The 26,386-nt window shown below is 46.0% G+C and overlaps 1 protein-coding gene across 2 annotated transcripts; it reads right to left on the reverse strand.

Moving 5' to 3' along the window:
- Positions 1–9,676: 9,676 nt before the first annotated feature.
- KCNJ1 (potassium inwardly rectifying channel subfamily J member 1) lies at positions 9,677–14,304 on the reverse strand. 2 transcript variants are annotated; one of them, XM_034667716.1, is made up of 2 exons: positions 14,202–14,304; positions 9,677–12,059 (listed from the first exon to the last, which is right to left on the reverse strand). In XM_034667716.1, the coding sequence occupies exons 1-2, from the start codon at positions 14,235–14,237 to the stop codon at positions 10,920–10,922; spliced, it is 1,176 nt and encodes a 391-aa protein (XP_034523607.1). In that variant the 5' UTR covers positions 14,238–14,304; the 3' UTR covers positions 9,677–10,919. The 2 variants fall into 2 exon arrangements, with proteins under 2 accessions (XP_034523607.1, XP_011219962.1); XM_011221660.3 differs by lacking the exon at positions 14,202–14,304 and adding an exon at positions 12,175–12,271.
- Positions 14,305–26,386: the final 12,082 nt, after the last annotated feature.

Raw genomic sequence — 26,386 nt, forward strand, 5'->3', positions numbered from 1 at the left:
TGGCCCTGGATGATTCTACGCAGGGCCTCAGGGACACTGTGGCAGTATATGGGAGTGGGCAGGACAGCAGAGTGGTCGAGCTGGGACATAAGGGGACAGAGAGAAGGGCATGGGTAGTCTTTCTGTGTTTCATGCAGAGCCGGCATCAGAAAACCCCAGAAACTAGGTTCACATGAAAACCACATTAAAAAACAAAAGAGGCATCTGATTGGCTCCTCCAGAACTCTGGAAGTTTAGAGATGGCTGGTATTTAGAGACATCCCCTCACAAGGAGTCAGGTTTCTAATTATTCAGGCCTCTGCTGGCTCTTGCTTACTCAGAGCTCCAATTCAGAGAGTCATGGATTATAGAGTTCATTCTAGAGATAAGGAAAACCTGAGGCACCGAGAGGTAACAAAATTTGCCCAAGATCACCCTGCGATTCGTTCAGCAGCAGTTGGAATTCAAACGTCCTAGGTCTAGGCAAGGCCTGGACCGTTATCTAGACCCCTGGATGCTACATTGTAGTCTGAGTTATCTCCCGCTTAAAATTATTGTGAAAAAAATGCATGGCTATAAAAGTCAGCAAAATACACACTATTAAAAAAATGGCATTATATATAAGCATTGTGCTACCACCCAAAGATGATCAGATAATGACTGTGAATCATTTCCACTTGCTTCCACCTAGACCAGTGGTCCTCAGCCATACTGTATATTAGCGGCTCCAGGAAAGCTGGTAAAAATCTCTATGTGCTGGAAAAAATCCTAATGCTCAGGTTGTCTCCCTACAGAATTAAATCAAAATCTGGAGGTGGGGGGGGGGCTGCAAGCATCAGTATTTTTTGAAGCTCCCCAAATGATGTCCCTATGCCAATGTGTACCCAAGGTTGAGGACCACTGGCCTAGAATATTCTCCTCCCATATCTTTGCATAGCCGGCTCCTTCCTATGGGTCAGTTCTCAGTTTTAGCTCCTCAAAGAGGCCTTCCCTTTCCACGAAAGTAGCTCCCCCCATCCAGTCACCTCCATCCTGACCCTTTGCAATGTTCTTTATAGCCTGTCTCCTGGACACATGTGTTTGTTTATTTCCCGTCTCCCTCCGTTAGAAAGTAAAACCATGAAGCTGGGCCCTAGCCTATCTTCTTCTAGTTGTATCCCTTCTGCCCTTAGCAGTCCTGGGACCATCAGCCCTCAGAACACATTTGATGAATGAATGAATGAATGAATGAATGAATGAATGAATGAATGAATTTGTGGTTACTTCAGAGTCTTCATGTGTATATACCCATGTGTACAAACATGTATATATACATACATATATGCAACAAAATTGTATGTTTTTAAAAATATTTCAGAGTTAAATTTTTAAAAATTATAGTTTTTGGTTCACTCTTCTTTCACTGGGCATCTGGGGAACGCTGTCTGAAAGCATTACAGTGTCTTTTAAATGTGGTTCGTAATACGCTGTGCTCCACACCCTGGACTTTGGGCGGATTCCAGGAGCACCCTGCTCTCTTGATCCTTACCCTCTGCCTCCCATCATTTGGCTAACTCTTCCCCGATGCCTCGGGTTTCACCTTGACGTCTGTTTCTCACAGGCTCTCCTTGGTGCCCCAGACTAGGTTAGGACCCCTGTGCCCTTCTCACCTTTGACAACTGCGTTTCCTGTCCACTGCCTCTGGGATATGAGCTCCACGTGCTCCTAGAGCATCCTACGTTCCAGCGCACGTTCAGGACCTTGCTGAGCACCCAACACCCATTGAAAGTAACACGGTATTACGCTGTATCAGGGTCCACACTGCTTTCACCCATTTCCTGACTGTGGCACACATAGGTCTAGCGTCACTACCAGTAATCCGGTGACACATAGCCTTGTGTACGTCTTTCATGAATTAAGCTATTAGATGCCTGCAGTAAAAATAATCCCATAAAAGAGAACCTTGCTTTCTCATGAACACTGTGTTTTTTCATATGTTTTCCCCATTGAGCCTCTGCACAACGTTGTGTTCTTATTAACCTCATCTTAAGATGAGAAAGCTGTGTAAGACTCAGATGTTAAGTCACTTGCCAAAGTTATAAAAAAGCCACTGGAAGAGTCAGGATTGTAACCCAGGCCACCAGGGGAGAGGAGTTGGCCTGTTAATGGGGAGAGCCTGTGACCCGTGCTTGTGTGGGTGGGCTGTTCCTGTCTCCCGGGGTTGTTGTGAGGATTAAGTGAGCAAATACCAGGTGTCTGGGTGGTGCCGTCAGTTAAGAGACCAACTCTTGGTTTCTGTTCTGGTCATGATCTCAGAGTCGTGAGATCGAGTCCTGCATCAGGCTCCACGCTCAGCATGGAGTCTGCTTGTCCCTCTCCCTCTGCTCTTCCCCCTGCTCTCTCTTTCTCTCAAATAAATAAATAAAATCTAAAAAAAAAAAATAAGCAAATAAATATAAATGTGTAACACACAGATATATACCAGCTCTGCCCTCAATAGCCACATACAGACCTTGGACAAGCCTCAGTCTTCTCATCTGTAAGATGGAGAATAATAATATTAATTCAGCTTCATTGTGGGAAAAATGTAAAGCCTCTCAGCTCTAGTGGACTCTTAATAAACGATAACTTTCGGGGCACCTGGGTGGCTCAGTTGTTAAGTGTTTATCTTAGGCTCAGGTCATGATCCCAGGGTCGACCCCTGGGATTGAGCCCCCCAGCATCGGGCTCCCTGCTCAGAGGGAGGTCTGCTTCTCCCTCTCCCTCTCCCCCTGCTTGTGTTCCCTCTCTCGCTGTGTCTCTCTCTGTCAAATAAATAAAATCTTTAAAAAAATAAATACACGATAACTTTATTGCTGTCCTAATCTCTCTAGAGTTGTGAGCTTTTTTACATCACAATTTCATTTTGCAAATGAAAAAGTCTTCACATTTTATCAGGCCAGCACTGAGTAGATGACCCAGATATCTTTATGTACTTCTGGTAAATATTCTAAACATAATGGCTATTAAAGAATTGTCTGGGTGTGCTCTAGCCGGCTCTCCACCACTCCACGTCCGGAAGCTAACTTTTCTATGGGCCAGCTTTCACTTTGTGATCTGGAGGTGTATGGCGCCACCTGCTGGCCAGAGGCACACTACACTCACAGAAAGCGTGGGCTCGCTTATGACAGACTACTATGGTAGGGTCCCCTCCTTTTAGACTTCCTCTCTAGTCAGTTCAGTAATATCACCTGTTTCAACTCTCCTAGTCATGTGGTGGAATGTCTGAAGCAAGTGGTGCTTTCCGAGGGCCATTAAGACACATTGGACAAGTCATTTCGTTCTGGAGCTCTTAGTTTCTCTAACTATAAAATAACAAGGTAGAATCAGGAGCAAGATCATAGGTCCTGTTCACTGTTAAGCTGCTAGGATTCTGTGCACGTATAGTGGAGCCAGATGGGAGGGATGGAAGGAAGGTGAGTTACCTCTTCTCAGGTTAAGTTCAAGGCTGAGAACAGAAAAGGGTGGAATCTAGGGAGAGATGATGAGGTCAGGCACAGGGTAAAAGGCACAGGGTGGGATGAACCACTACCTTCTCCTTGCCCATCATCAGCAAAACCATCGCCTTACCATCACGCCAACTACCATCAAGTGGGAGCCTACAGTAGGCTCTGTGCTCGGCGCTTCACGTATTATTACATTCCACATTAATTTCACACTATTGCCCTTCCAGTAACTCTTTAACATAGATATTAATTACCATTATTTACAACTGGGAAAAAAGGCTCAGAAAGGTTAAGTACTGGTTGTAGATAAGAGGGCCAGTAAATGGGAGAGCTGAGCTTGTCTTCAAAGCCAGTGAACTTCCCACTGTGTTTCCTGCCTTCAAACTCTATTACCTACATTTTTTTTTCTTTCATGCTTTCATCAGGGGAGACCCTTAAGAGGTGGTCACAGATTCAGGTTATGATGTGGGGAACTGACAGAGGCATCGAGATCATTATGGTCTCCAACTGCCACTCTGATTGAGCTGAAACCAGCTTTGCTGGTGGTCCAAACAGCCTGCTGACAAGTGAATCACCTCCTTTTCACTTCATCGGGATAGAGGAAGTCACTTCTGCGACTGTGGAGACAAGCCTTGCACCTTCTTCCTAGGCTCCTTGGATACCAAGTGCAAAGGCAGAAGCAGGTGCCCTCTGTGTCCCCCCATGACACAGTTCAAGTATGTGGCACCTTCTCCATTTCCCAGACTCTGACTCACTTCCCCCGCTCTGGTCCTGGCAAGCTATCCCCTGACCTTGGCTGCCACCTTCCTGGGGAGCTTTCTTTCTGGAACTGTGACCCCTGGGCATGAGGGGTTTGCGTAGCCCAGGGAAGAACACTCAACTAACTAGAAAACAGAAGCCCTGGGCTCTGGCCCTTGCTTTCTCATCTGTGGTTAAGTGACCTGGGCAAGTCCTAGGGTCTCTGAGCATGTTTCCCCCCTCCCTCCCTACTGAAAAACAAGAATGGTGACACCTTCCTTCCCTCCCTTGAAAGCTAGTTTTCGCCTCCAATTCTTTCCCCAATCCATCCTTCGCACCAGCACCAGAGCTGTATTTCTAAAATACTCATTTCATCGTGTCTTTGCCCATTCCGAGACTTCTGTGCTTGACTGATGGAGCCAGGATTCAAACTCAGGGCTGACACCAGCCCAAACCTGTGACTCCTGACCATAAAGTGTTACTTCCCTCCACGCCCTATGCCAATGGGGCACCCATGTAAACCCGCCCATCACCTCCCGAAGCCCCATGCAAATGTGCATCCTGTTCTGTTAGCCCGGGACCAACCTGCCCATCTGGTCGCCCCCCCCTCCCTATGTGGGATCTCCTCCGAGCATTAAGCCCCGTCGGGAGCCACCCCAAGGAAGCCTTCCCCCCACCTCTACCTCCCTCAGGACCTGTTTCATACTTCAACTGAGCGTTTTATTTATTTAATTCACTTAATTGTTTTAATTGCAATGCTCGTGCATGAAATTTTGCATACAATGGTGGGTTCCTGACCCCCAACCTCCAAAGAGTACCTGAACCCTAAGTGATGACCTGGAATGCCCCTGGAACCGAATCCCCCCACTCCCTAGCAAGACCCCAGACCATGCACAGAAATGAGGATGTTTTCCCTGAGGGCACCTCTTCTGACTTCCTAACCAGCCAAAATTCCAGGGAGTTTTGATCCCTACAGAGCTGCTGCCCTCAGGCAGATTGTCCCCTGCTGAGAACCCTGGTTCTGGGAGCCCAAGCTCCTTGGCAGAAGAATTCTGCAAAGGGAGGCAGTCTTTTAGGAATGCAAAGCAGGCACATCCACAATCTCTCAGGCCATGACAGCAGAGCAGGGGCCTCTGGAGCAAGATTCCAGCAACTTCGGCAAAAGCCAGAGATGGACAGTGGAAAGGAGGATCCCACCAATGTTGGTATTGTCAGCAATTATCCTAATGTAGCCATCTGCCAGAGGAAGGGATACACTGCGGGACAGTGTTTCTAGAATGCTACCTTTTGTGTAAGAATGGGGGGATATAAATATATATGTATTGCTTATATTTTTCCAAGTGAAACCGTAGCATGATAAAACTCGTAAGAACAGGTACATTTTCCATAAGAGGAAGGGACTAGGGAGGGCACAGAAATAGCAATGAATTTCCCATACTCTATTCTATGATTTTTGAACCATATAAATTCTTTGCATAATTACTAGAACAGTTCAATCAAAAAGGGAAATAATAAACAAGCTGTAATAATTGGTAAAAAACCTGAGACAAGTTAACCTAACTCTATGTCGAGTGGGTGCATAATCACAGAGGGAAGAACTACTGCCAGTAATTTTAAAACCATTTGTTGACCACATATCCCTGCTAGGACATATTATAAAGACTTTTTAAAATCCCAATTAATTTTAAAACTATAGTCAATAGTCCTGTTGTTAACAATCGTGTCAATACCACGTATGGAAACTACGCTAAGCACATGGCATCAGGCGAGAAAATCCCTTTCTCCATCATCAGCAGTCTTCCAGCTTAGCTCTGGCCCACCAGGCTGGTGTGAGTCCCTCGGGATCCTTTATGGCCCTGGCAGAAACCATCTTTCCTTCCTCATTCTTGCACCCTCCGTGCCTGGCTCACAGTGAGCCCTCAGCATCTGTTGGGTTGAAATGAAGATCCAGCCCCAAGATTCTACTCAGATTCCCCTGAATCATAGCCTGTCCAATATCCAGGAGGCCTCAGACCTATCACTTATTTTTGGAGGCCTCGTCTGGTCTCTGTCACAGCCCCTCCCAGGCCTCTGCTTTCTGTGCTCTTTGCCCCTTCAGCCCCTTGCCTCCAAACCCATGCTCCCACCTTGTTTGGCCACATCAATAATCATTTACTTTTTATAATGGGATTCGGAACGTCTATTATCTCATTTAATTCTCCCCTTACCTCTATTTCAAAGCTCGGTTTTACACATCATAAAAATGTCATCGTAGATGAAATGAAGTCATCTGTCAAGGCCCCTCTGCTCGTGAACGAGGTAGCCTGTCAAACATCATTTGGATGGATATTGCTTCAAATACACTCCTAACCATATTGACTTGAGCAAATCCCTCATTCATCCATTTACTGATTCCAAAACCAGTTACTGGCCACGTGAGGCACAGGGTTGGTGCCAGACACACTCAGGTGACTGGAGAACGCAGACACTGTCCTCCGGGAATACTGAGGCTCCGTGTCCCCATGTGTCAAAATGGTAGTAGTATCTGTCTCTATCTCTAATGAAAGACTACTCAGAGATCAAAACACAACAACACGTCACTATACATGTAAGTTAGCATGTATGTGGATGTAGAAAGCTAGCTTGCACCAACAGGCTCGGCAAATCTTCAGGATAGCCACGACATTTCCAGATGCTGACCTAGCCGACTATCCAGAGGCCCTGGTTAAACACTACCTCTTCCTAGGACATGGAAGTCCAGAGAATTTATTAAGCACTAACTAGGGCATCTACCCTGTGCTAAGCAATGAGGGGTTTCTCCCAAAGTGTAAGACAGGACCACGAATATATACCCACTCTCCTTGAGTTCAAGGTAAACGTCTGATGGCCCTAGTGGGGGCCCATGAGGGAATATATACCCACTCTCCTTGAGTTCAAGGTAAACGTCTGATGGCCCTAGTGGGGGCCCATGAGGGGGGCCCATGGTAGGAAGCAAACTTGAACCATTTTAAACAAGTGGGGTTTCAATACAGATCGGAGTTTGAATCCCAGCCCTACCATTTACTAGCTAGTAACTCTGGTCACATTCCTTACCTGAGCTGCCTCAAGTGAAAAATAAATGTAAAAATAGGATGTCCTAGAGCCATTGGGGAAATTAAATAAGGTAATGTATAGGAAACGCTTAAAACAGAACCCAAAACAGTAAGAATTCAGTGAGTAGCCCCTGCCATTGAGTTTGTTCTGCTATAGCCCAGGTCTTGGGGTGTCTCACGAGCCTGAAAGATGCCCAGGTCTTCCACAACACCCAGGGCAGTCAAGGATGCATCAGCTGGAGATGCGGGAGTGGCCCTCCCCAGTTCCTAGCCCCTGCAGCCCTGGTGCAGATCTCCCTGTCTGCAGGGCTCGGCTCCAAGGAGTCCAGCTGGGTGCATCTGGCTGGGGAGATTAAATTATTTTTGAATTCCTAACTGAATGTTCTTTTAATGGAAACTCAATGACAGGCATTGAAATAGATTTCCTCCATAACCCCTCCTCCCGCGGCGCCCCCCCACACGGCTCTGTGTTGCGCTGTTCCCGATAACCTTTATTCCCTACCCCTGGACTTTTATCTCCCCAGTGACAAACAGCCCTTGCTGGACAGAAAGAGGAAATTCCAGTCATTGTTCTCAAACTTCTGGCTTCCAAAATAAAATGCTCTATCTCCCCTGTCAAGCTTTGATTGACACGCACTTCCCGTAATGGCGGACAACAACGGCCGAGGGGCGGGGTCAGGGCTCATTTGCATTCTTCGCATCAGAGGTTTTCACCTTTGTTCTAGACGGGGAAAGAGCCCCCATGCAATTCACCGAACCATCCTGTGGAGAAGCCATGCCCCATTTTGTGAAAAACCTCCAAGGAAGAAACCTCCTCAACTGTCCACACGGTCCACCGGGAAAGTTCTTTGCTGTCCTGTGACTTGCCCATTAGCCATTGAAACAGACACTTTAATCATCTCACCTCTTAGATTTGGGAGTTTAGAGAGGATCTTTTCCTTCTACCCTTTCTCTCTTGTAGAATAAATTTTTAGACCACCTCCCAAATCTTCAGTCTGAATATTGGCACCAGAGTCGACCTGAGTCCTGGGAGATTAAACCAGGTTGGGACTCTCCAAATCAAAACCCCCATAGCAACAGAGCTAAATTAGGCACGTCAAGGGACTCAGTGCCAAGGAAAATTTTGAATGTGGTACGGCATCATGGGATGCAGTTTTTCTTGGAAGGAATAAGAAATACTGAATTGCTTTCAGAAGGATAGATAATTCAGTAAATAAAACAATATGGTGCACCTGTAGCAATTATACTACTAATATGGTCAGGTCCTGCTGGGAATAACGTTACTTCATTGGAATAAAAAGCCTGCCTTTAGCATTGGCATTAACCTTTAGGCGAATTAGCCTTCTGGAACTTTCTGTTTCCCATTTATTTTCTTTACTGACTGAGCTCCTATGCTTTCGGTCACCCATTCTTTTTAAACATCCAGGTTTTTTATGCTGCTTTTGGGTTCCAGCCATCCCTTAGGATTATTAAAAGGTACCTGCAGACCCTCATGTCCTCCGGGCTTTATTGGATGTAAGTATATTAATGGTTGCTAGAAGTTCGATGGGAATTTGAATGAAGAAAGAGACTCCAGATAGCAGAATGCCTTAATCCTAATAAAGGAATATTTGAAAGCACAGATTTCCACCGAATAACCCAGAAGGAGATGCCAATCACAAAGATTCCAGTTGTTCAGCTCTCTTAACCATCAAAAGGAGCAGATTTTATAAGATCATTTCACTTCCAGCAATCCCCAAGCATGCTGTTAATGAGCAGAACAGACCAGAAGGAATGTGTTCTGACCCGCCAGTTTATGAAGGGACTACAGAGTCATAAAACCTCATGACAGTGGCCAGCAGAGAATTCTGGCTTCCTCAAGCTTGTCATACCTCATTTCCTTTAGCTTTGTCAATAGATCAAATTGCGATGCTGGCACACTTATAGGCACAGACTAATCTCTCGTGGAGGCCAGTCGCGTCCAGTGTTACGGCCACTGACAAAGCACACAATTCCTAGCCCGTCAGACTTCATACTGGTCTCGGTCAGAAGGACAAGAGCATGTGTGTGAATCTGAACAAATTCATCCCCAGGGCTGGGAAAACAGAACCATCCTAAGGGGAAACTCCCACAACTGCCATTTTGTGTACCCAAGACACACTGGAGTGACCATCAGGAGTGGCACAGAACAAGGCATGTCTGTAACCACAGGGTCATTTCCCTCAGGGTAAGCTGGCATCCAGACAACATATGGTCCTATTTGCCATCTTCCCACCCCTCCCACATCGCCCAGGAGAAAGTCCACCCTCAGCAAGAGGGATGTCACCTGTCGGTCTGTTACAGTTATTATGCAATAACTGACCCTTTTGGAAAGCACGTGCACAGTTTCAGAGATTTAATATATGAATCAACACACTGAAAACATTTTGATTCCTAAGGAGCTTTGAGTCCCATTCCTTCCAGAATGGATTTAAAATAATGGAGGTGGAGGACCAAACGAGACATTCACAGTAAAACCCTTCCCTAAAGATCAATTCTTATATTAAGTTGGTCCCTTTGAGGAAGATGTGGTGTTGGCCCTCAGAGGAAAACATACCTCATGTTTGCCTCCCTGTGGGGTCACAAACCATCCCTTTCCTTTCCACAAGTCTTCTTTAAATACAGCATTTTAATACAAACTCAAGGCCAAAAAACATACTTCTTTTCTCAGAAGCACTGGCAGTATTGTCCCTTTGAAACTGACATTGTGCCTTTAAACTCTTCACTGCCTTCCTGGAAGATCAGGAAATATTCTTTTAACAGATTTGTAGCCCTTTATCCCACCTAGCACAAATTGGAAGAAACATTACCACCATTTTCAAATCAAGCATTCTTTCTTCAGGAAAGTGTTCATTGAGATTCTAGAGTGGCCATTTAGCCTCTGTCTAAATGTACCACATGAGGTCGTTTGGGGCAAAACGCAGCTCGGGCTGCAGTGTCTGGATGCACTGAACAGCAGGTTGAGCTCAGTGTTCCTCTCCACGTGGGATGCATAGAGATGCAAAGTCCGTGGCTGAGCCTTCCCTTGCTCTTCAGGAACCACAGCATGACCCAGACTAAGACGAAAGCTCCAGCAACCAGGGCTGGAGAAGCTCAGAGCCTCACAAATGTTCTTGGAGGACCAGTCTTTTCTTACCATCTCTGATTTGTTCATCTCCTCCAGCCAACCAAAAATGGCTCTCCAAGGGAGACCGTTTTTCCCTTGATAACAGCCAAGGTGAAAATAAAAGTGACTTACTTCTTATCAGTAGAATCAAAATGAGAATATGGTTTTTCCCTGATCCTATCTAAAGCTCATAACTTCTTCAAGGAGACTTTTAAGATCTCATTTGGCCCATCTATGAAACTTTTGATGATTCTGTTTCTATCAACACCGCATGATTTTAAATAATCATATTCAAGATTCCAAGTGAACTCTTATGGCTTCCATACTGCCATTTCCTATAAGAATATTGCATGTTCTAATGCAGTTGCCTTGTAGAGCTATGTGTCTTGTAAGATCGTGGCTGTGGGGTTCAGGGGATTGGTGCTGATGGACATTGAAGTCTCTTGTCCTAATTTCATACCCTCAAATTGTTGATTTCTTCCTAATACTTCTAGCTACTAGGTATCTTCAAGACTTTGCTTTACTCCTATTGAAAAGACACTGTCACATTTTGGTGTCATCTGTCTCATTGCCCTCTGACAAGTTGAAGTTGGGATTGTCATAACCTCTCTTCAGCCTGGCTCTAGCATCTTTCTCATTATAAAGACACAATGCACAATGAGGGGTCTCCACTTCCACAGTCTTGCTAAAGTTATGGAAATCCACTCGGTATTTCCCTTCCTTAGTCTTAGATACTATGGGAGCAAAACGGTAGCCCCAGAGCACCTCTTCTGGAACATAGGATGTCCGGACCTGGCAGGTAGCACTGGTTGATTCCACTGTGCCATCTAAAAACACCACTAATTCAAAGTCTTGCTGGGGAAGGGTTTCTGCTGCCATGTGGAAGAAGGGGCTGTTTTGATCAATGACATGGTAAATTGTCAATGGGGAGATGAAGAATAAATTTTCATTCCCTGCATCAACTACAAAGTTGATATTGATCTGGTCTAAAATAATGGTCTCTCCTTCAGGAGTGACTGTGGTCCTCAGGAGCTTTCCATATATGTGACTCCCAATAAGGAGACTCTTCCTAAGATTAGCCACTCGGATTAGGAGACAAAGCTTCCCGCCCCGCTTACTGATCACTGCATTCTTGCTGAATGTAATGGTCTTGGCACGTTTTTTGGGTCTGGAAATCTTGGCTAAAATGGCACCACACATGAAAGAATTGATGATGACTCCAAGTATAGACTGGAAGATAAGGACAAAAATGGCAGTGCCACATTGTTCTGTCACGAATCTGAATCCATATCCAATGGTCACTTGTGTTTCCAGAGAAAACAGAAAAGCTGAGGTTAAGCCATTAATGTTCTCCACACAAGGGGTATGGTTGACAGAAGGATGGAACTCAGGGAGATCTTTGTGGATGTAGGCTACTGCATACCACAGAAGACCAAAGAAGAACCAACTCCCCAGAAAGGCTGAAATGAAGATGGTCATTTTGTATCTCCATTTGAGATCAAGCACAGTCGTCCAGATGTCCAGAAAGAATATAAGCCTTGAGTGGGCCTCCACATTGCCAAACTCTATGTTGCACCTTCCATCTTTGGAAACCAGCCTTGCTCTTTGCCGAGAATGCCCAAAAAAGTGAGCGACAAGCCATTTCCGAAGATGTTTGAACATTCTTTCTGTCAGCACTCGGATCTGAAACACATCAAAAACAAACAAAACAAAATGGTGTTTATAGCAGCAGCGGACTAGGTGAATCACACAGAGATCTAACTATACACGAAAAACCATTCAAAACAATCGGAATTACCAATCATTCAGGAAAGCAGGCAGTTTATTCTGGATACCATGACATTATTTTCAACAGAAACTTTCCACCAGAAGACCATATTGCTTAAATACAAAGAGGGAAAATAATTAGAGAGCAATAGAAATGGAAGGAACTTAAGAGGGCATGTATTCAAATGTTTCCTGACCTTAGTCAGTGGCACACAAACTTAAAAATGCTTGTGATAACCAATTATGACCTGTATTATGATTTATTTGATATTATTCTTTAAATCGATTCTCCTTTTTCTTTAATAAATTTAGCCTTCTGCTAAGCAAAAATTCTCCGAAAGCAGACGCTGGAAGGACTATTTATATCTTTTGTAATATATATAAATACATAGCTACTGCTATTATCACTCCATATCAAAAGAAATCTTGACCCAGTTCAATTTTCTCATTTATCCAATGAAGGAACTGAGATTCAGAAAATTTTAATGACATTGTAAGACTAAACCAAAACAACTAAAAACATAAACCATAAGGTTCCCTGCTTCCAGTCCAGAGGAACCTCTAACATGCTGCATCTCAGTGATGAAATTTTATATTCTAAAGTCAAGAGTTGCCTGAAACATTTTAAGACAAATACTGGTCAAGTTCCTTTTTTTTTTTTTTTTAAATTCTTGAGACTCTTTAGAACAGAGTTCCTCTATACAGTTTGGTCAAGTCCTACCGTAAGATCTCAGGAGTTTACTCAGTGGAGCTACAAGCCTGTTCCCTTTCTCCTTCCATGGTATGCCAAGATTCCTAAGAGGAATAGTATGATGGCCGCCATCAATGGCTCATGCTTTCTTCCCTGCTTCTAAGCTGAAGGACTGGGAAGCTCTGATTTAATTAATACTCCACATTACTCTGCATAAAGGTAGAACCATGCTTTATTCACTCCTCTCCCTCGGCTGCTAGCATAGTCTATGGGCACTCACTCGTTATTCAATGAGCATAAATGGAATAATTCAGTGAATGAAGTAAGTTCTTCAAAATACCATTTGCTCAATGGTTTCTTGTTGATGACATTATTGTGACTTCCAGTTTACAGCAAAAAAAAAAAAAGTGAAGGGATTTTCCCCTAAACAGCCAATGATGATGAAAGCCACGGTCGTCAACCCTAGACTACCTCCTCCCCTAGATGTGCCCTCCCCCACTCCAAGGTGTGCCCACCATGGTTAACAATGTCTTCGTGGTATTTTTAATTAAATGCAAATATGTTTCTAAAATAGATTTCAAAATCCCCCTTCAAAAATATGTTTATTCATACAAACTAGGAAGCGAAACCAACTTGGTGATACATTTTAAACAAAAGTACTATATCCCACAATGTTTTGTTCACAGCCTTAAACCAGGTGAAAACATAACAAGCCAACACCAGGTAGAAGTGGTGAAGAGAAAACCACAGGTGTGGTGATTTGAAATTTTGAGGACAAGTTCTAAAGATACAGAGAAAGAAAATGCTACCCAGAGAACAAACAGCAGTGCACACATTCAGAAGGCCCTACCCACATCCCACCCAACCCTCATGGACCTCAAGTCCCCAAAGAGTCTTAGGGGTTGGTCCCAGGTGAGGCACATTGAAGAAGAGTCTGCCCCCTCCCCAGGCTCTCTCCTTTACGTTCACTGGGGACTTCCTCCCTTTCCCGGGTTCATGGAAGCTCACACTGTCTTAAAAGCTCTTCATAGAGTGGATGTCACCTAAAATAATAATTCTCAAGCCAACATTTATCAAGCGAATTCACATTCTCATCGTCACACACTGTATTTCCAGACATGGCTCCTGAAACACAACTTCTGAGTTTTTCTTCCTCATGACATTTCTCTTCCAGTCTCTCCTAAGTTCATTTCATTTTCAAAGATAAAGAATACTTCTGTAGAGTGAATAAGTAGCCTCTGATTTATTTCTTGGGTAAGTCTGGGTTTCCTTGCCTGCATTACTAATAAAATATCCGCCTGGACTTGCAAAGAGCTAAAACAAAAGCAATACGTTTATAATGCTTTCCCCAGACCGTCTGCACTTACCAACGTCCTAAGCATATTCCGACCCAAGGTATCCATGCCTGGGGAAAGCAAGGAAGTGGCCTTGGGAGTTGGTCTCTGTCTGCGGGCTTATTTCTTTTAGACTCGGCCTAATTTATTTTAGGGTTTGGTCAGTGGACTGATGCTAATTTGTATTAGCTTGAAAACACTTAATTTGATAGTGGAGTTGGGTGGCTTAAACGAAGGCAATTGGTTGTTCTCAGACCAAGCCCCAAGCTGGGTATTTTTTTTTTCTAGACCTCACATGGCTTGAATACCGTCATGCTAAGACAATGCAAACCCCCAGCTAAGGTCCCTGGCAGCAGGCATGGCTTGAGTTCCAACATTTTCCTCCTCTCCTTTGCCACGCTCTATATAGCTTTCTTGCTGTTTCTCTTAGGTCATGCCTATTAGCTTTTCACCAGAAAGAATTAGTTATCATCGATCTCTGAGCCTGTTCTCTGAAACACACTGAGATCCTGAGATTTCCAAGTGTTCACAAGATACAGGTGAATATACAGACTTAGATCAGTACATATTTGTAAGATGAAAGTAAGGTTATACCAGGAAGAAACAAGATACCGGGTCACTCTCTCTATACAATAGTCTCTGTTATGTAAGAAACTGAGATTTAAAAGCAATCTTTATTGTTGGAGTTATTTTTTAAAATCTGGCATTTACTGAAGGTAATTTTCACATGTACGTGGTTGGCCAATGCTGTTGATTTATTTACTCAAAGAGTAAGAATGATACCTAGAGAATGTAAGAATATGGGATAAATCCATCCATTGACCAAACCCATCATTCACATGGCAGACCCATTGTAATCAGCACATAGCCTTCTTTGCTTAGACAATGACATCTAATCTAACCACAGACAGAGTAAATATGTATTTTTTGTACTATGGGGTGGTCAGAGACTGGCCCTGGTTGCCTGTGTTGTGTAGCATGTAGTGTTTTTAGGTTACTTTCTATTGAAATCAGTAAATCTTAATAGCAAGCAAAGGGCTGTACATTAGCTAATATTTACCAAGGTACTTTTAGTGGCCTGGCAAAGCCAGTGAATTCTATGACTGCCATTTTTTCCTCAGTGCTCCAGTATTCTTGTTCTGTAAAGAGTCTATTCTCACAAAATAGATTTTTTGTACACTTTCCAAGCCCTGCGTGTATGTTTATTGTGTACGGTTGCAAAAACAAATCAAATCTGCTCCCTTTCTCAAGGGGCTTACAGTCAAATGGGGAAGTGAGCTCAGGAAACCAGCAATTACAATGTGGTGTGATGTGTATACGCCCAAAAGAACACCTTTTCTAAAAGATCTCTATCACATGGGTATCCACTCTCTGCACAGCTGACAGATAACTCACTGTCTTTTTGCATTCATTAATTTATTTTTCTATCATGATTCAACAATGTTGCATTGCTGCTAGGATGTGTGTCAGGCACTGTGCTAGATGTTAGGGAAGCAATCCTTTACCAAATGGCACTCTCCTTGTCCCTGCAAAGAAGCTTCCAGTCAAGGGGGGGTCGTGGAAGGTGTCGGGATGAGAAATAGTGGGAGCGCTCCGGGGAACATCTTATCTGAGAGGCAGAGACATGCTATCAAGGGCAAGGCCTGAGGATGGTATGAGACTCATATGTCCTAGGAACTATATTTAAGTGATGACAAAGAAATCCATCAGCCCAAGCATAAAAGCAAGGAGTTTGCTGTCACTTCTATGGGTCCCCCTCTAATGGCGACATTTTAGAAGAGACACACCTGGGTGTGTAGTTCCAGCCAACTGCACTGTAATCATGTGTGACCCAGGCTCAGCGACAGCAGAAGAAAGGGAGTGTGAGGGGCTGAAAGAGGGGCCAGGTGACTGGATAACAGGGTGTGAGAGGGTCCCAGCAAGATGCAAGGCTGGAAAGGCAAACAAGGGCCACACACTCAGTGGTGGCACACTGTGTGAGATATTTTCATTGTTCTTTTTTTAAAGATTTTATTTATTTATTCGACAGAGATAGAGACAGCCAGTGAGAGAGGGAACACAAGCAGGGGGAGTGGGAGAGGAAGAAGCAGGCTCCCAGCGGAGGAGCCTGATGTGGGGCTTGATCCCAGAAAGCTGGAATCACGCCCTGAGCCGAAGGCAGATGCTTAACGACTGAGCCACCCAGGCGCCCCGAGATATTTTCATTGTTGACTTAAATAACAAACCCGTATGAAGAACACTGGTCTAGTTCTGCTTCAGGGACGACTCATGGTAATTCTAATGAAGTCTGAAGTCTCTTCTGCTTACGGGCCCTTTAAATTCCTGAAAATAAATATATTTTACTCCTGGATCTCCTTCTGTCCATAAAAAATGCACCTTCGTTTGCAGGCAACACCCACATCAACCAAAACTCCCTTCATGGGAAGCGAGCAGCCCATGGCGCGTGCTCATTGATGACGCTGAAGGAATCCGTGCAGAAGCTATGCATTTGCAGGAATGCAACTGAGAACGGTGGATCTGGGGCTTCCTACAGCTCTCACCACAATGCCTCCTGCCCAGCTCCAGCAAATTCTCTGCAGCCACAGGATCCGAGGGAGGAAAAGCAAAGCAAAGGGAGTTGGCTTTTGCTGCCTCTTACTTAGAATCCCAAAGGCCATCATTTCTCTTTGGAGATGAGAAAACATTTACTTGAGTCTGCTGTTTCATCAGGCCTCTCACCACCTTACTTGCATTCGGGACACTTCTTGAGAGTTGAGATTTTATGTTAGACGCAGAATCAAGGAGTTATGGGTCCCGATGGCAGAAATAGAATGGTTTTCTGTAGTTCCTTTTGCAACCACGGTAGGGGAGAAATTCAAGTTCCCGTGAAATTTTACTGCCTTGTTTAAGCCAACAGTCAACTGAATCAGCAAACATTACTGAGGACCAACCACAGCAAGGCATTGAACGGGATTCTGGGGCAAGAGCTCAGCCTTCTTCGCTAACATAAGTAGGCAAACATTGGACTTATTGAACATTTACTACGTACCGGGTGCTAGGCTAGGAAACAAAAAGAGTTAAGGACCACAGCCCCTGCTCCCCAGTCATTCACAGGGAAGAAGGGATTGGATTATTGCAGTGCGGCAGGTTTGCTGCCCTGAAAGGGTGAAGAACGGGGTTAAAGCAGCCACCAAAGAGGAGACCTAGCAGGCTGGGTGTCAAGCTTATGCTCTTTGACACACAAATTTGCTAAGGTGTGTTGTGTGCAGAGCACTTCCTGTTTTCTATGAAAATGATCTCGAGCTATTGTAGGCTAGCCGCCCACCCAGCTGGGTTTGCAAACAGTCAAGCCCCCGACAAGCACTGAGTCATCTAGCTCCTGCACTACCCCCAGAACCTACTGGAGACAGAGGGTTGTTTCCCTTTCCTTCCGCAATTCCCGGAGAAGTCACTGCTGATGTCTTTAACACTCTCAGGCAGCTCACTTGGGGTCAACAGCGGCCCTTCTTAAATAGACCTTGGCAAGGCCGGTAGAAACCAATTTTGGTCTCGTGGCACATAAAAGGGCATCTGAACCTCAAAGCTCTTCCAGGCTAGATGTAGGAATGCATTTCAGGAACATCTCACCTTTCCTTTGGGGCAAGGGTTTTCCCAGATCCGGTCCACTGTGAAGCCACAGGTCTGCTTGGGTCCAGGGTGGGAACGTAACACAGGCCTTCCTGGGTGCCTGGCTCCTTCCCAAGAAAAGAGTGTGGGAACAGGAGCTGGGGAATCACAAGGTCTAAGGGTGTTGGTGCTCTCATAAATGACGCCGTGTTCTGTAGATTTCTCTGGAGCCAGCTGGTCCAGTAGATAACCGGAATAACTGCAGAGGTGTGCCAGGCATGGAGATTAAGAGAGGATGGGAGGACCTGGTCCAGGATGTTCACAGCACAGGTAATAACTAAAGGCAGTGTGGCAGGTGGAAGGAATCCAGCTCAAGTAAGCAGAGACATGGATTTGAACCCCAGCTCTGTCACTTGATGACCAGGTGACTTGAGAAAGCCACGTAGTCTTTCTGAGCCTCCGTGTCCTCACCTGTGGAATGGCTGTTAAAATAGGCTTTCAAAGATTGCTGGGTGTTCTCAATGCAATCACATATGTAAAGTCCCTAGAACATAGCAATCAGGCAATAAGTAGTAAAAACTATGATTATTAGTGCACAAATTTAAATGTGTGCAACAGGGTACCAGGTGGCTGACCCAGGCCATTTGGAGTGTCTGCTGTGCGGAGTTAAATGGGCTGTATTGGAGACAGCAGCCAGGTGAAGGCAAAGGCTTGTAGGAAAGTGACAAAGGTTCTACCAGGGTATCACTGCCTGCGAACTGTGTTGGCTCCAGAGCCTGTCCTCCCACATGAAACCAAAGACTAGGGAAAGGGGAAAGGGAATGTGTTTTTTAAAAAAATTTTTTTTTAAGATTTTATTTGTTTATTCGACAGAGATAGAGACAGCCAGCGAGAGAGGGAACACAAGCAGGGGGAGAGGGAGAGGAAGAAGCAGGCTCATAGCAGAGGAGCCTGATGTGGGGCTCGATCCCACAACGCCGGGATCACGCCCTGAGCCGAAGGCAGACGCTAAACCGCTGTGCCACCCAGGCGCCCGGGAATGTGTTTTTATAAAGGCTTTGTCTTTAACCACGGCAGGAGCCTTATCTTGCAGCGGTGGAAAGAGGATAGAGGGAACGAGAATGATTTTTAACAAGCCTGCCCAGAGGTGTGGTACCTGGGGTGATCCTGTCCTTCTCCCACCATAGACATTGACCAGGCCTTGATCATATTACTGAATATATATACATATGCACCCCTGCAAAGGGTCTTGGCACTGCTAGGGGCTGTCCTGGCTCTCCCCACTAGGGCTCTGTGTTCTTCTGTTGAAGGCGAACAGTTTCACAGAACATCAACATCAGACAAGGCCATTCTGTAATCAGGTCTGAACACAAGACAAAAACCTGAACGTTCTCCAAACCACAAAAATGACCAAAATCCCCCTATGTGGGCTATTAGAAGTAACGGCTGCTTCTTTACCGATTATGACGTTGGCCGTCCACCAGGCTTCTCCCCTTCTAGATGATAAGATTTACTGATGCAATCACTCAGAGAATTACCCTGAATTACTGACATCTAACCCAGAGCAAAGTATTGCTTCTTTACATCTTCTCCAAATCACTGAAACAAGCCCAAACCCTCTTTAAGTATTTTCTAGCACCCAGTGAGACTCCCCACAATTCTTCACGGCGTGTGTTCTCACTAGCTGCAAAAAGCCAACTTGTTCAACTACAGGGGTGTTCCTGGTGCTCTTCAGCCGCGACGCGTTGGCACCACTAAAGGACAGAAGAACACACAGAAGAAAAGGTGTAGCTCAGAAGTCATAAAGCCATTTTACAGGCCATATGTTCACTCTACACATTTGTTTGCCTTTGTATCCGGATGTGAAGAATCAAGGAAATAACCAAATTTAAATACAGAAAGTCATTAAAGGGAGTTAAAATTTTCAGATGCAGGTTTTGGTTTTTTGTTTTTTTTCAAGAATTTACTTATTTATTTGTCAGAGAGAGGGAGAGAGAGAAGAAGAAGCAGGGTGAGCGGCAGGCAGAGGGAAAAGCGGGCTCCCAGCAGGGAGCCCGATGCCCAGGACCTTGGGATCATGACCTGAGCCAAAGGCAGACACTTAACCAACAGAGCCACCCAGGGGTCCCATCTATCTAGCTAACTTGCTTACCATGAGCATTGGTCATCCTGAGATCATTACACTCTCACCACAAAGACCTCTATTTCTACATGGCACATGGATTGGGTCCTAGCAGGAAGTGTCAAGAGGTATGATGTTCCCACGAATTCAGTCAGCCCAGGAGCTAGTGAAGCTGGACGCAAGCCAGATGTCTGCAGGGTCTTCCCAGCCTTTGGTGACAGCATGCTTTTGCTGTGGAATCAGAAACCGATGCTTTGAATGCTGGATGCTTATTCTGTGTACTTTCAATATTATTTCCTTATTGTTCTTCATAATTGTTCCTTAAGGTACTTAGGAAATGCGAGCATGTCTCACCGAAGTGGAGAAGGACCAAAAGGAGGCACCTCATCTCTGCCCGGCTCACAGTTTTGAAGAGAAAGCAGCACACACCCCTGGGGGCTGTGAGCAGTGGTGACAGCAGAGTGAGAGAGCACTAGAAGGCAAGAGAAACTCACAGCCACACAGGTGGGTCCACTTGGTTTCTATTCCAAAGGTTTTCTAAGAATTCCTCTCTTCTAAACTTCAGGGAGTTCAGCTCTTTACCAAGAAGGTACTGCTTTATTGGTTCTGAGTGGACTGAACCACGGTTAACAGAGGAGTCAAGATAAAAGTGAAGATGCACAGCTCAGATTGAATGAAGAGAAAGACCAGGGCTGAGAAAAGTCTCCTGAGAGTGGGCAATGGCTCTTAGGACGCCATGGAGGGCTTTCGTACCCTGCTGACAGCTTTAGACTTGTTGCACTCTCCTGCATGCTGTGTGAATAGCGCCCTCTAGGGCACAATGCAAGTGGTGCCCCATTGGAGCCGTGAAATTCTGGGGTCCGGAAAGCCTCCGATGTTAGCCCAGGCAGGAGAGTAAAATTTTTTACGTACCTTATAGTGTTTAATTCTCATGATAAACCTAGGGGTCGGGGAACTGAGGTTCAGCAAAGTTTAGCAATTTTTCTCAAGGTCGCAAAGTGAAAAGCCCAAAGAGCAAAGATTAGAAGAATCTAGATCTATCTGACAGAGAAGCCCTCACTTGTACACCCTATGGCGTACTCAGAGCAGTTACTGAACAATGGAGAGGGAAGGCAAATGTTTTTTCAGCACCTACTTACTATGCACCAGAAGTGGTGATAATGTAGAGATCACATAGCAGTTAAGAGCTAGCAAGAGACAAAACCTTTCTTGAAGACACGAAACCTGAAAGGATAAGGAGGGTTTGGATTGGTGGACAGGGGATAGGTTTCCAGGGACAAGGAAAAGCATGGGCAAAAGCATCAGAAAAGGGGAAAGAGGCAGAGTGTGTGTGAAGCCACGGGGGCCACATGGAGGGGGTCCAGGGCCAACAGGATTGGATCCGCAGGTGCATGTTGGTGGAGAAGGCCACAGACCCCCTTGTCACAAGAAGGGCCTCATAATGCCATGTAGACTTCAGAAAGGGTCATGATGCCGAAGTAATAGGGACATAACCGTGGAAGCCACTGAGGATATACTCTCTAGCATGGTGCTTTCTTTGGAAACTTCTACAGACTGTCCTGACTTGAGCTAACTGTTGGCAATGGCCTGAAGTTATGGCAATGACATCTTCCATTTGGTGACATTTCTAGATATCTATAGAGTGCAGTTACTTCACTGTCCACAGTCAGAAATTCATTGACAGTGAAGCTAGTGAGGGAGGATGGGAAGCCTCTTCCCCCAGCGAAAGAGGAGAATCTGCCGTGATGGTGAGCTGAGCCTGGAGTCCTCACTGCTCGAGCAGGAGGGCAAAGCACCCTGGCCTTGGAGTTGGTCAGTTCAGCCATATTGAGTGGCCAAGGTCATGCCTGGGCAACAGCTGAGGATACAGACGAAGGAAGACACTCAGGGAGCACTGGAGCTCCACTCTCCCTCCCCCCAACCCCTGACTGGCTACTTGGTTTCAACCTAAAGGCCATTTCTTAGAAAGAAACTTAAATGGCAGTTTCTCAAAGAGAGAAGAGTCCCTGACCACGCCCTCCCCATTCAATCAGGTTCCTTCCCCTTACAACAGTTTACTGTACTCTTTTCTTTCCATGGGGGGGGGTAGTTTTTATAGTCATTTCAACTTATACATTTTCTTTTGTGCTGGTTTGGGGGCCGTGACCCCATCCATGCCCTCCATTGCTGTATCCCCAGTGCCAGCCTAGAGTACATACTCAAGAAGCATTGCCAAGGAAATAAATAGCTTCACCAAGGTGTGAACGACTCAAAGTGCTTGGTTTTCAGAAGGGGATGTGGGGAGGCCCACAGAGCCTAACACTGCTCTCTAATGGCGGAACTCGGTCTCCACAGCACCAGGACCTGGCAGATGACTGGGCCTTGTGGCCTCGAGTTTCTCATACCCAAACCCTTATCTGGCTTTCTTCTGGCCTGGGTGGTCTGCTGCCTTGTTGACAGAGAAATCAATGTGAACATCAAGCCACTTGCCTCTGTCTGAAGAGGGGCAGGAGATGATTTTCAAAGCTCCACGTATCACCGAAACTTGCAGTGGCCAACAGAGCTCTCTGGTTTTGGCTTGGACTTTGCCAACTTCCTTTTGTCAGGACCACACAGGATCGGGGTGGAAGCCCAGTAGGAAAGACACCTGGTAAAACACAGCAAACATGGCTGTTGTCTGCAGAGAGAGGACCGATCCCTAGAGAATCCTGGGTAAAATTTCAATCAGGCTGTCCAAAGAGCAGACGGGACCCCTCCACAAAGGAAGGAGTGGAAGGATCAGTTCTGAGACGCCTCCCGTTCACTCAGGCCGGACCTCTTGAGGGTCAATATCCTACCTGGTGAATTGTAGTTTCTTTGCTGCTTTTTTTTTTTTAAGATTTTATTTATTTATTTGAGAGAGAGACAGTGCGTGTGTGTGCTCGTGCGCAAGCACAAGCAGAGGGGAGGGGCAGAAAGAGAGGGAGAAGCAGACCCCTTGTGGAGCAGGGAGCCCAACGCGGGGCTCCATCCCAGGACCCCGGGATCATGACCTGAGCCAAAGGCAGATGGTTTAACCCACTGAGCCACCCAGGCACCCCTGAATTCTAGTTTCTAATGAACCTATGACAGAAAATGGAATTAACAGAATAATCCAAAGACGTTTCTAGTCTCGTGGCCTTTCTATTCTCAGGTCTACTCAGAAGAACTCCATGACAGTGCAGACATCTTTGTCTAGGTCTAGACATATCATCTGGAACTAATGTATGGTGTTCTCAAAAGATGGCATGTGAACAGAAATTGCTTGTATAAGGTAAATCATATTACATATGAGCTAAGATATTAGGTATTTTAAAAAATCCTTTACTAGATTATTTATAAAGTGAGAACTGATTTTTGCGAACAAAATAATCATCCTCTCACTTGTTTATCTTGTAAAAGTATGTGTTGGGAGTTTGTGCGTCTGAAAACTGTGCACGTGTACAATGTAACAATTCTTAAATTTCATCTTTTGAGCCACCCACCTTAAAAGGCACGAGAATTGAGTAAAAGAATTTAAATGTTTACAAAAATCTGCATTTGTTATTAGTGCAGGGATCCTGTTATTAGTGTGAGCCTTCTAGGTCTCTGTGGTTTGGGTTGGTGTTACATCGACTCAGTCTTTCCAGCCCAGAAACGAATAAATTCCATGGGGACTGGAGGTCCCGAGCACACTTCCCTGAGCGTCTGCAACAGGAAAGTACGCTTCGTTTATAAGATCACATACAGAATTCCCAACATTGACAATTTCTAAAATAGGAGACTAATTCAGCTAATGCCTGAGTGATGGCACCCGGGGACTAGAATTTGCCATGGCCAAGGTGCAGGGTGTAGTGCTGGTGGTACAGCCCAGCTCTGATAGACGTGCAAGAGACAAGGCACAGAACACCAGGTTCTTGAGTTGGGAGGGGACCTTTGGATGCCTTCTCATCGCACATTCTAGCTTATGTTTAAGATCCCCTATCAGAGCTGCCTCAAGGGGCTCCCAGGAAGGAGTGAAGAAGTGGATATGTGGGGTTTGGATCTGGAGTCACTCACTTACCAGCTCTAACACTGGGTGCTACTTAACCTCTCAGTGTGTTCCTCCAAGAAATGGGGACATTCGTATCGATCTTGCAAATAGCTGGAAAGAGCTTCGACAGCACTTGGCCGTGGAACCTGATCAAGCCCTTAACAACCTGTCCTTTCCAGTGACAGCCTGCCACCCACCAACAGACCCAGTCACGTTATTATCTGCCATACCTTTCATTCTGGGCTTCTCTATGCCAGTGTCCAGGCTGCAGGAGCCTCAGGCTTCCCAGAAAGGTGATGAGAAGGGCAAGGCTCTAGGATAAACCACAGAGCAGGGGATTCGCTGGCGAGCCGGTGTTCCTGGAGATTCTATTGCTCTGCCCCACGGAGCTTCTGAGGGTCAATGATTACCAGCTCTGGCTTGGGTTCTGCCTAGCCATCGCAGTTGCATTAATGGGGTGGCACGTCACTACACTCCCGTGTCCAAGTACTTTCTGGGAAAGGCCCGGAGGCAGAGAGAAGCAGAGCCAGCAGCCTCTGTGACCCTGTTGTCCCATGCCATAGAGCTGCCCTTGGGCCCGTGCTGAATTCCTCTCCTTGCGGCTCTTCTTGTCACCGGGCGGAGCCCACCCCAGGCACCCTGTTGGAATGGAGACCACTGCAGACTCCTCCCACCTGAGTCCTCACAAGCCTGACCAGCTACTCCAGCCGTGGTCTCGAACCGCTCTTGACCAATCCTCATGCCTGCCCCTGAAACGAGGAGGTGAGAGGGAAAGGGGGGACATTTCCCAGACCTGAGGGCCATGCCAGTACGACCTGCCTCCCGAAAGAAGGCCCGCGGAGCCCACAGCAGCCCTGCTGACGCACTTTCTCTCATGCCTGCCATTTATTTTTACTCAATGGTGTGTATGATGACCCGGTAAGGTGAAGTGGAACTCCACAGCCTTTCCCCTTCTTGGCCCTTCTAGGCGCATCAAACCCAATCAAAAGAAGCTTCCCTGTCTCAAGAACGGTTACTTAACCTCTCTGAGCTGCAGTTTTTCCTAAGAAATCAGTGATGATAATGCCCATTTTGCCATTATGGGGATTAAATGGAAAATGCACGATGTCCACAAAAACTTGCACACAAATGTTTATACCAGCATTATTCGCAAGCTCCAGAAAGTGGAGACAACCCAAATGCCCATCAACTCATCAATCAACAAATAAGACAGGGCACAGCTGTACAATGAATATCGTTCAGCCATAAAAAAGGCACGAAATACTACCACACGGAAGAACCTCGGAAGTGCTTTGCGCAGTGGAAGGAGCCATTTCTACAAACGTCGACACTAGGCAAATCTGCAGAGAGAGCAGTGAGATTGGTAGTTGCGGGGGGGAGGGGAAGAGGGAAACGAGGAATGCTCGCCAATGGATATGAAATTTCTTTCTGTGGTGATGACTGTGTTCTGACCTTGTGCGGTGACGGTCACACAACTTTGTGAAAATGCTAAGCAACCATGGTCGTACACGTTAAGTGGGGGATTGTATAGTATGGGAATTGTATTATATTATACAGAAAAAAATACACGTGCAAGGGGCCTATTGCACAGTAGGGACTCAACACACTCCCCTTCTTGTCTTCCTCTTCCTACTTCGTCCTCCAGCACCAGCCAGAAGCACTGTGCTAGGCCCTCGCCGGGCCCTGGGCTGGATCTGATGTCCCCTCCTTCAGCAAGTGGCCACTGTGACTTTGGAGGCACCGCTGTCTTGGTCTCAAGAGCCTGGAGGTACAGAAAGATTCTTCTGCTCATCCTCACTCCCTGAACAGGAACGCTACTAGAATTTGTAGAGATGTCTCCTTTCTCCGTATCTGTGGGAGAAATTCTTCTTTCCCACCCGGCCCAGATGGTGCTTGGGGAAGCAGTTGAGGCAGAATGTGGGTGCCTCCCACTCCTGCACCACCCCTCTGGGCTCCACAGAACTGAGAACTGCCCTTGGTATGACCCTGACCTGGCAGTTCCAGGGTGAAGGGCCATCTCAGCCTTGCCCGCTCACCCCTCACACCTCCCAGGCCTGGAGGTCAGGCCAAAGTCATGTGCCTGGGAGCCAGGTCTGCCGTTCCCCAGAGCAGGAGGTCCATGGACTTGCAGGCGATCTGACCGGATGCCAGGAGGTGGCCTTGACCTCACTCCATGGCACCACGGCCCAGCCTCTATGCACCGCCCCCACCCCATGCTCACATATCCGCCATTGCTTGTTCATCCTCTCATGGCCCCCTGAGAGCTCAGTTTCATCCTCTCCCTCTCTATTCTCCTCTCAGTATGGGTTTTATTTTCATTTTTCCTAGCATCTTGTTCCTTACCCACAGCCCTTGTTTTATTCCTGGAGCCAGGAACCTTAATAACCCAAGTCTTATTTACACGGACCTTTCTGGAGACTCAGCACAATCTCACAGACAAGCCGGAATCCCATGGGACCCTTTACAGCCCCTCCCTGCCCCCACATCCAGCCCATATCATTC

The sequence above is a fragment of the Ailuropoda melanoleuca genome, chromosome 8 (assembly GCF_002007445.2).
Source record: "Ailuropoda melanoleuca isolate Jingjing chromosome 8, ASM200744v2, whole genome shotgun sequence".
Taxonomy (NCBI): Eukaryota; Metazoa; Chordata; class Mammalia; order Carnivora; family Ursidae; genus Ailuropoda; species Ailuropoda melanoleuca.